This window comes from Neophocaena asiaeorientalis, unplaced genomic scaffold (genome assembly GCF_003031525.2).
Source record: "Neophocaena asiaeorientalis asiaeorientalis breed wild unplaced genomic scaffold, Neophocaena_asiaeorientalis_V1.1 scaffold46, whole genome shotgun sequence".
Lineage (NCBI taxonomy): Eukaryota > Metazoa > Chordata > Mammalia > Artiodactyla > Phocoenidae > Neophocaena > Neophocaena asiaeorientalis.
The window spans coordinates 8,383,711-8,391,973 of NW_020175393.1; the positions used below are offsets into that span (position 1 = coordinate 8,383,711).

Consider the following 8,263-nt stretch of genomic DNA (forward strand, 5'->3'; position numbering starts at 1 on the left):
AGAGGAGCAGGGCAGTGATGGGGTACAGGGTGGTCGGAGAAGGACCCGGGACTGGGTTTGTCCTGGGGCAGGTTCCGGTGCTCTGTGGCTCCAAGGGCATATCTGGGTTTTCTGTGAAACAAGCTTACATTCCGAAAGTACTTTCAAGAAGTTGAAGGTGCTGGACAGGACAGTTGTGGGGCCTGAGCTGTGACCCTCTTTTAAAAGTCTCCAACCTAATGAGACAGCCCTCGGGGGGGAGGAGTTGGGCAAAGAGGGGTAGTGGCCTGGGCGGGGAAGGGGAGGACAGTTCGGATAAGCCACTAACGGGAATGAGGTAGTAGGTTCTCATGCCCCCGTAGTGTCAGGACTGGGTCTCTTGGAATTCGGGAGCCCCCCATATACTCCCTGGGTCTGAAGTGGCCCTCGGGCTACTGTTCTGAATCTGTTCTGAATTTTCTACCCTGGGCCCAGCCTAGTACCCGCTTCTAAGAACAGGGAAGGGTAGGCTGGGGAACAGTAGGAATGTTCCCCAACCCAGAGAGGGTCTCCAGACCCAAGTAAGAGGGAAGGAGCTGGATGGTGGTTGGAGGGACTGAGGTCAGACATCACGAAGGACTTTGCAGCAGGGTAAGAAGGGTAGGATCTGAAATAATTAAGAAAGGAAAGGAGGCTGTGCAATCTTCCTTCGGAGATCACCCCCCCCCCCCATACTCAGTACTTCCTAAACTGACAACATCTGCAGAGTGCTCACCATGTATGGTGGGCTGGGAGGAGCAGGGATGGTACCTGACACGGAGGAAGCTTATTTCGAGGCTGAGGGTTGGGATGGATATAATTTGGTGCCAGAATCAAGGACCCAAACTCAACCTCTTAAATATGGGGATCGGGGTCCCTGGGTGTGTGGGGAGACTAGGCCAGAGCTTAGTTGCACTTGCAAATGACCAGAAGGTAGTCCTCAGTCCTGGCTGGAGCTGCAGCAAGAAAGATCATGGTGAGACACCAAGAAGAACTTCTAGAAATGGCAAGGGGGCTGAGAAGATGAGACGAAGACTGGGCACAGCTAAGGGGCCTGCCCTAGCCAACCTTCTGCCCAAACTCCCAGCTACCCGTGCTGCCTTCTGTGACTGAGCTCTCCCTGCCTGGGGCCCAGGCGCAGGGACAAACCAGGCAGTCTCCAGGCTGGAGCTGGAGACCCAATATGGTTTTAGAAACTCTTCTGAAGCTGGCTCTAAGAGAGGGGTGGTGAACATGGCTGGGAGGTGAGTGGGCAGGCAATCCTGCCTTGAGTTGGGGACCACTGGGAAAGAGGCTGCCATGGATCGGCATTACCCACTTGACTCAGGCCCCAGATCAACAAAATATGCTCTCCCCTCTCCCACCACCAGCCTTGAGTTCTTAGAAAAGCTATTTCTAGGCCCTGGACCCCATACGGGGTCAGAAGCCCCACTTCCTTGGAGATTATGAACCTGAGGGTGGGGATGAGAGGCAAGGAAGGTATCCAGGGTTGGGGCTCCAGGCTCCTGGAGAAGTTCAGACATGGCCCCAAGAACCCCCGTCTCCCCAAGCCCAGAGAACCATCGGGCCAGGGCCCTGTACTGGGGACTGCCGTTCACTGCTATGCTAAGCACACGGCAGCATCACAGTGTATGCGGGAAGGTGTGAGTTCTGGAGCTGGTTGTTTGGGTTAAAATCCTGGCTCTGCCCCTTCTCAGCTGTGTGACTTTGGACAGGTTTCTTAACCTTAGCCTGAGTTGCCCCATCTGCAAAATGGGGCTAATAACAGCATCTGTCCCCTAGGATGGTGAGGATAAAACGAGATGATTTTGTAAATGACCTAGTGTCTGCCCCACGGTGATTTACATGGTGGTCGGAGGGCTCCAGGCCTGAGCAGGGTCCCCGAGGGAGGGGCTGGAGGCAGCTGTCGGCATTTTGCCCGGGGCTCACACTGCCAGGGCTTTTGTAAGCATTTAGCTGCCCTGGCCGCCCTCCAGATGGTGACTCACGGGCCTTGCTGGGCTGACTAGCTGACGGTGCCCATCCTGACACATCCCAGCCTGGTGAGGGGTCAGTGGGGACACCAGGGGAGCTCCAGCTCACTCCTCAGAACCCCCAAGGGATGTGAGGGGAAGGGATGGGCTCAGCCAGCTCAGGAGATAGCAGGCAGCTGCCACCTCACTGACCTTTCTTGACCCTGCTGGGCCACCTTCAAGACAAGTACACACAAGGTAATCCATCCAGATTACCGCAGCCGCCTCTCCAGCCTGCGGCTCAGCCAACTGGCAGGAACAGCAGGGGCCGGGGAGGCCTTCCAAGGTCATCTCTTCCATTCCCCTGCCTCCAAGTAGGAAAGCCCCAAGGAAGGAAATACCACATCCTTTCCTGCAGGCCACTCGCAGTGACTCACACCCCTGGTGCCTGGAAAGACCTCCTGGGTGTCTAGGCTCAGTCTCCTCGGCTGGGGGCCCTGTCCATCTCCTCTAGTTCAGTTCTCACAGCCGTGAGCATGGGAGGCCCAGAGCTTTTGCCCAAAGTGACCCTTGCCACGTAATGGCCCTGGGGCCGGAACGTTGGGGCCCTGGTGCGCCTAAGGTGCGCTCGTGGAGGAGGGGAGGGAAAGAAGGGGAAAGGAAAATCCGGAATGTTTTAAAAAGTAATTTTCTTTACATTTGTGTAGAATTTCATGGCCATACAAACCACTTTCACTTACTTCTTCCCCCACTGTCCCTCTAGGCCTCGGTTTTCTCACCTCTAAAATGGTGGCGATGATGGTACCCTCCTCCCAGGGCTGCTGTGAGGATTCGGGGAGATAATACACATAAAGGGCTTAGCCGAGCACCTGGCACGCCTGGCATGTAATCAGCCGCCACCAACATCATCTTGGGTAGTCCTGTGAAGCGGGGAGGGCAGCTGTGCCAAAGCCCAGTTCGCAGATGCAGAAAGTGAGGCTTGGCGATTTCAAAGGATAGTCAGTGTCAGGGACAAGAACCTGGGTCGTCTGACTCAGAAATCCAGGGCTCTGAGCTCCACCATGTTGGGGGCCCCCGTGTCAAAGGACAGGTATGCAGCTGCGTCGGGGGCACCCAGCAAAGGATACAGGCTGGCTCTGCAAGGGGGGCTGGATGTGTGCCATGGCCTGCCCCTCCGAGAGTGGGAACCAGAAGAGCCCTGCAGCCTGGTTTTCCCGAGCCTCCCCAGGAGACAGTTGTAAAGAGAGAGGTTGGCCTTTGGGATCTCTAGCCTCATCGAACCTTTGAGCTCCCTGGATGGTTCCATTTCCACACACTCTCCTAACCCTTCTCAAGACCTGCTCTGAGCGGCGGGGAGACAGGCGGTGTGGGATGTGGGAACATAGGGAACTGCAGAGCACACAGACCTGCACGTGAGTCCCAACGCTGCCGCTTAAGGCTCGTCGTTAGAGGCCCCTCAGAGCCTTCATTCACACGGCGTGGCCGTGGCTAAAAAGCTAGGTGCCCCTTCCAGGGATGTTTGCACAGAGATGGCTGCAGTAAAGGAGGGGAGCCCAGGGCTGGGGCTCAGCCACTAGTGAAGGGGGCGCAAGAAGAGGTGGGGGCAGTGAGACTTACCGATGTCCCTGGAGCCACTGCACTTCCCCCCCATTGCTCCTCTGCCTGGGGATGCCCTCACTGGTGGCTTGAGGCTGAGCCTTGCCCCTGCCAGGGATCCTGAATGGAACCAACTCCTCCTCTTCTGCCCCACCTGTGGGGCTGGGGGAAGGTGAAAGGGCCCAGGAATCCACTGGGGACATAAGCTGTGCTGTCCTGACCAGGACAAGTCTCTGCGAGACACTCCCCCTGGACTGGCCCACCAGCACCCCTCCCTCCCTGCCCCAGGGTTGATCTGCCAAGAAGGTAACTCACCTCGGGGGAGCACACACCTAGCGAGTGCCTGCCATGTGCCAGCTCTGCTAGGGCTGGGGAGTGAGACGGGAGATTAGAGACTTGTGTACATGGAGCTTGAAGTGCGATGGGGGTGGCCGATTGCCGTGCCAGGACACCTGTCCTGCTAAAGCAGGGCATCAAGGCAGTGCTGCAGCTTGGACTACCCAGGCTATGACTGCACAGGCTAGGGGTTTCAGGGGAGGTGGGAACTGGGAAAAGAATGATGGTACTGCTTTTCCCTGAACCTTTTGCCTGTAGCTAGATTCTCTGGGCCTCCTATAGAGGCCTCACCCAGGACAGGGGGCAGAAAGCTGCCCTACTATGAGAATCCTGCAAGTTCCAGCTGGAAGGAGGCATCTCTGTTTTATGGTGGAGGAAACTGACACCCCAGAGACAGCCAGTGAATGGCTGGAGGTCACTTGGCAAGTTCATTGCAGAGCGGGGAGGAGCAGCCTGCCCTCTCCCCGCGTCTCTGCGTGGCGTTCTTTCCACCCCACTGGGACCTAGTTAGGTGATTACGCGTACAGACTCACACAGGGTGGCCCTCACGGTGCTCCCTGGGCGTCAGCTCCCGGTCACTGTGTGTGCCGTCTAGACAGGTGTGCTGTAGCACGTGACACGCACGTGAGAGGGGCCGAAGTCCAGGTCCTCATGCCGTGTGGGCTGCAGGCTGCCCTCCTGGCCAGGCCCACCTTGTAGGTCGTGTTCTCAGAACGGACTGAGCTGGAGTCAGCAGTGGCTAGGTGCTGCCCCTCCCCATCACTGGGGGAGAAACCCTGCGAAGCATGGATTCTACTAACCAGTGTCGCTGGGGTCCAATCTTCGTGCACCAAAGACAGCACATCCTGCAGTAATGTCCAACCGCCTGCAGGCTCTGTTCTAAGTACTAACTCATTAGCCCTCATAACGACCTTAAGAGACAGGCACTGTCGCTACTTCCATTTCAGAGACGAGAAAACCAAGAACAAGGGAGGTGAGTCACTTGTCCAGAGGCGCACAGCTAGCAGGTGGCAGATCCAGAACGTGAGCCCAGGCAGCTCACTGCGGAGCTGCTCTGCCCTGCTGTGGGCAGGGGCTTGGGCGCGCACCCTCCCCGGGGTGGGGCGGAGGTGAGGGGCTGACGCGGCCGAATCTCACAGGTGCCCGTGTCGGTGGCCATGATGTCGCCACAGATGCTCACCCCCCAGCAGATGCAGCAGATCCTGTCGCCCCCACAGCTGCAGGCCTTGCTCCAGCAGCAGCAGGCGCTCATGCTACAGCAGGTGAGCCTGGTCCCGGGGCCGCCCGGGAGGTCAGGGAGCAGAGGGTGAGGTGTTCCAGGCACTGGCCTCCCCACTCCCACCCTGTTTACTACCAACATCACCAAAGGCCAAAGCGGTGGCAGAAACCAGAGAGACCGCTCCGGCCGGACTGACCTGCATTCCTCCAGGACAGCTGGGGAGGGGTCAGAGGTTGGGCCTCTCCCACAGCAGACTCCCACACACCCCCATACGGCCTCCCAGCGCCCCACCTGTATCTCCAAACCCCAGGGAAGGACAGAGAACATGCTGGCACTTCATCCTCACCCACCAAGGGAGGGGGAGGGCTCGGCGCTGTGCGGGGAGGCTCCCCTCTGCCCTCTCCGTCCCCTCTCCGTCCCCTCTCCGTCCCCTCTCCATCCAGGCTCTGCTCTGGGAGAGCCTCTCTCGGAGCAGATATCTCCCTGCTGGACCATCTGTTTCACAGCAGCCCAGTCCCGAGAGGGTTGGCCGTTGCTTTGGGGTCAGCAGTCCCCCGCCTGTGCTAACCCACTCCCACCCTGCTGTCGACCCCCAGCTGCAGGAATATTACAAGAAGCAGCAAGAACAGCTCCACTTACAGCTCCTCACGCAGCAGCAGGCTGGGAAGCAGCAACCCAAAGAGGTAAGGGGCTCGGGCGGGGCCGGATGTGCCCCCTCAGAGGATGTGCCCCGCCCCTCGCCTGCAGCGCCAGCCCTCTCCTAGCCAGGGGCTGGGAGTCCCGAAGTGGTCAGGACAGAATGGTCTTGTGGGGATAGCAGAAAAACCAGGAAAGGCTGGGGGACCGGATGGGGGGATGGAGGCCCACGTTCCACCACCTCCCCTCAACCCCATTCAGTCCTCCTCTCCTCGCTCTGTGTTGTTGGATTAGGAGAGCAGAAGGGCTGAGCCCTGTGTTATCTGAGCACATGCGCGTAGACGGGTATGTGAGTGTTGGGTGGTCCGCACTCATGACCGGCTGCCTCGTGGTCATGCCCTCTTCCTGCCTGCTTGTCTGTTAGTGACCCAGCACCTCAGCCCTCTAGCCTGGTTCTGAAAATCTTTCAGTCCCTCCCCTCAGCCCTGCCCCAACTTCTGTTGCTTCTTGTAACATCCTGCCCTGCATCTCCAGAGAACTCCCCAGCCTGCACCCCCTGCCCCATCTGGGCCACAGTGCCTTCTGAGCTTCCATACCAGGCCCTGCAGTGCCCCCCCACCCCGTGTCCCAGACACGCACTTCCCTCCTGCTGGCCAAACCACAGCCAAGTTCGAGCTGCCTCTTCCCAGGAGGCTGCCCTGCTGACACCCAGTCATTCCCTCCCGCCCTCAGCCTCCCCCTCTTTGCTTCCTTCTCTGCATTGTCTCTAGGCTGAATAGCCAGCCCACCACCCCACCTCCAGGACAGGTGGGCTGAGCCATCCCTGCCTCCAGAGCCCGGGACAGGCTCGGCTCCTGGGGCTCAGAAAAGGCTCGCTGACAGACTGACTGTCAGTGCTTGTGTGAAGTACTGAATCTGGGGGTGGGGGGGGCGGGGGGAGCAGGGCCAGAGCAGGAGAGAGGGAGCCACTAAGAGCAGAGTGACAAGTGCGGGCAGGCGGCGGGCACCTGGGCAGCAGTGATGTGACTGTTCCCTAGCCTGGGTCCTGATGACCTGTCGATGCTGATCTTTGAAAGTCCCGTCAGATGCCCTGATTCTCTGTAGATATCTAAGAAGCAAGAGGGGAGAGGAGCTGGAGGGGAGGAGGCCCCCTCCTCAGAGCGGAAGGGGGGCACCCCGGGCATGTGGGAAGGGTGCCCGCCAGGCGGGAGTGGCCCCTGGAATCTGACAGGCTCATCCATCATTGTGATGAGAGCCCCCCGCGCCCCCCAGGCGAGCACAGCTGTGGTGGAAGGAGGGAGGCGGGCGCGGGGAGGGCGTCGTGCTGCGTGTCTGGGTCTGGCCGTGTGTGTCTGCGTGCGTGCGTGCGTGCGTGCGTGTGTGTGTGTGTGCGTGCGTGTTTCCTGCGAGGAGGCATGCAGCCCTATGGAAGCTGGGCCGGGAGCAGGGAGGCTGCGGCTGCAGACACCACGACGACAGCTCCGGGGGCCGACAGGCCCTGGGAGGGGGTGGCCGCAGGGTGGGGGCCAGATGGCACGCCTGAGGCTGACGGCACCCCTCTCTGCCCGCCCCCTCGGGCCCCCCACCAGGCCCTGGGGAACAAGCAGCTGGCCTTCCAGCAACAGCTCCTGCAAATGCAACAGCTGCAGCAACAGCACCTACTCAGCCTGCAGAGACAGGGGCTCAGCCTGCAGCCCAGCCGAGCCCCGGGGCCCCTCCAGACCCCCCCACTAGGTCAGTGCCGCCCCCAGCCAGCCCCAGCCCCGCTCAGCCTGCAGCCCAGCCGAGCTCCGGGGCCCCTCCAGACCCTCCCACAAGGTGAGTGCCGCCCCCGGCCAGCCCCAGCCCCACGCCCTCGCTGTCCCCGCGCACGCTGGGAGTGAGGCGGGGGCCCCCTGCGTTCCTGGGGCCCGGCCAGCCTCCCCTCTCTCTCCCTCCCATCGCAGCCGTGTGCCCGACGGACCTGCCCCAGCTGTGGAAGGGCGAGGGTGCCCCCGGGCAGCCCGCCGAGGACAGCGTTAAGCAGGAGGGGCTGGACCTCACCGGCACGGCCACCACCGCTACCTCGTTCGCCGCCCCCCCCAAAGTCTCACCCCCCCTCTCCCACCACACCCTGCCCAACGGACAGCCCACTGTGCTCACACCTCGGAGAGACAGGTATGGGCCTCCGGCTGGGAGGAGGTGCTGCAGACCTGCCCGGGGACTGGCCTTGACCCTGAGGGCTGGCACCTGTGGTAGAGGCTGGGGTGGGGTTGTGGAGCTCAGGGATGGGCAGGTTTGCCTCTCCCGGGGCACGCACAACTGTGCCTGGCCTCTGGGGAACCTGTATGAGGGACAGAAACGTCGTCAGTAGGGGAGCTGGGGCTGGGCGGGACCCAGGGCTGCCGGGGTCTTCAGGGTCCCTGACCACCATCTCCCTCCTGCCCTCCCAGCTCCTCCCACGAGGAGACGCCCGGCTCCCACCCCCTCCAGGGACACGGAGAGTGCAAGTGGCCAGGCTGTGAGACCCTGTGTGCAGCCCTGGGCC

General features: G+C 60.8%; 1 protein-coding gene across 1 annotated transcript in view; it reads left to right on the forward strand.

Moving 5' to 3' along the window:
• Nucleotides 1–8,263, forward strand: part of FOXP4 (forkhead box P4) — a 35,384-nt gene that overhangs the window by 15,905 nt on the left and 11,216 nt on the right. Inside the window, exons 5-9 of the mRNA XM_024766232.1 lie at nt 5,021–5,143; nt 5,697–5,783; nt 7,326–7,470; nt 7,683–7,893; nt 8,169–8,263. The exon at nt 8,169–8,263 is cut by the window's right edge and continues 6 nt beyond it. Of these exons, the coding sequence (XP_024622000.1) occupies nt 5,021–5,143; nt 5,697–5,783; nt 7,326–7,470; nt 7,683–7,893; nt 8,169–8,263 (661 nt within the window). The remainder of the gene's footprint in view (nt 1–5,020; nt 5,144–5,696; nt 5,784–7,325; nt 7,471–7,682; nt 7,894–8,168) is intronic.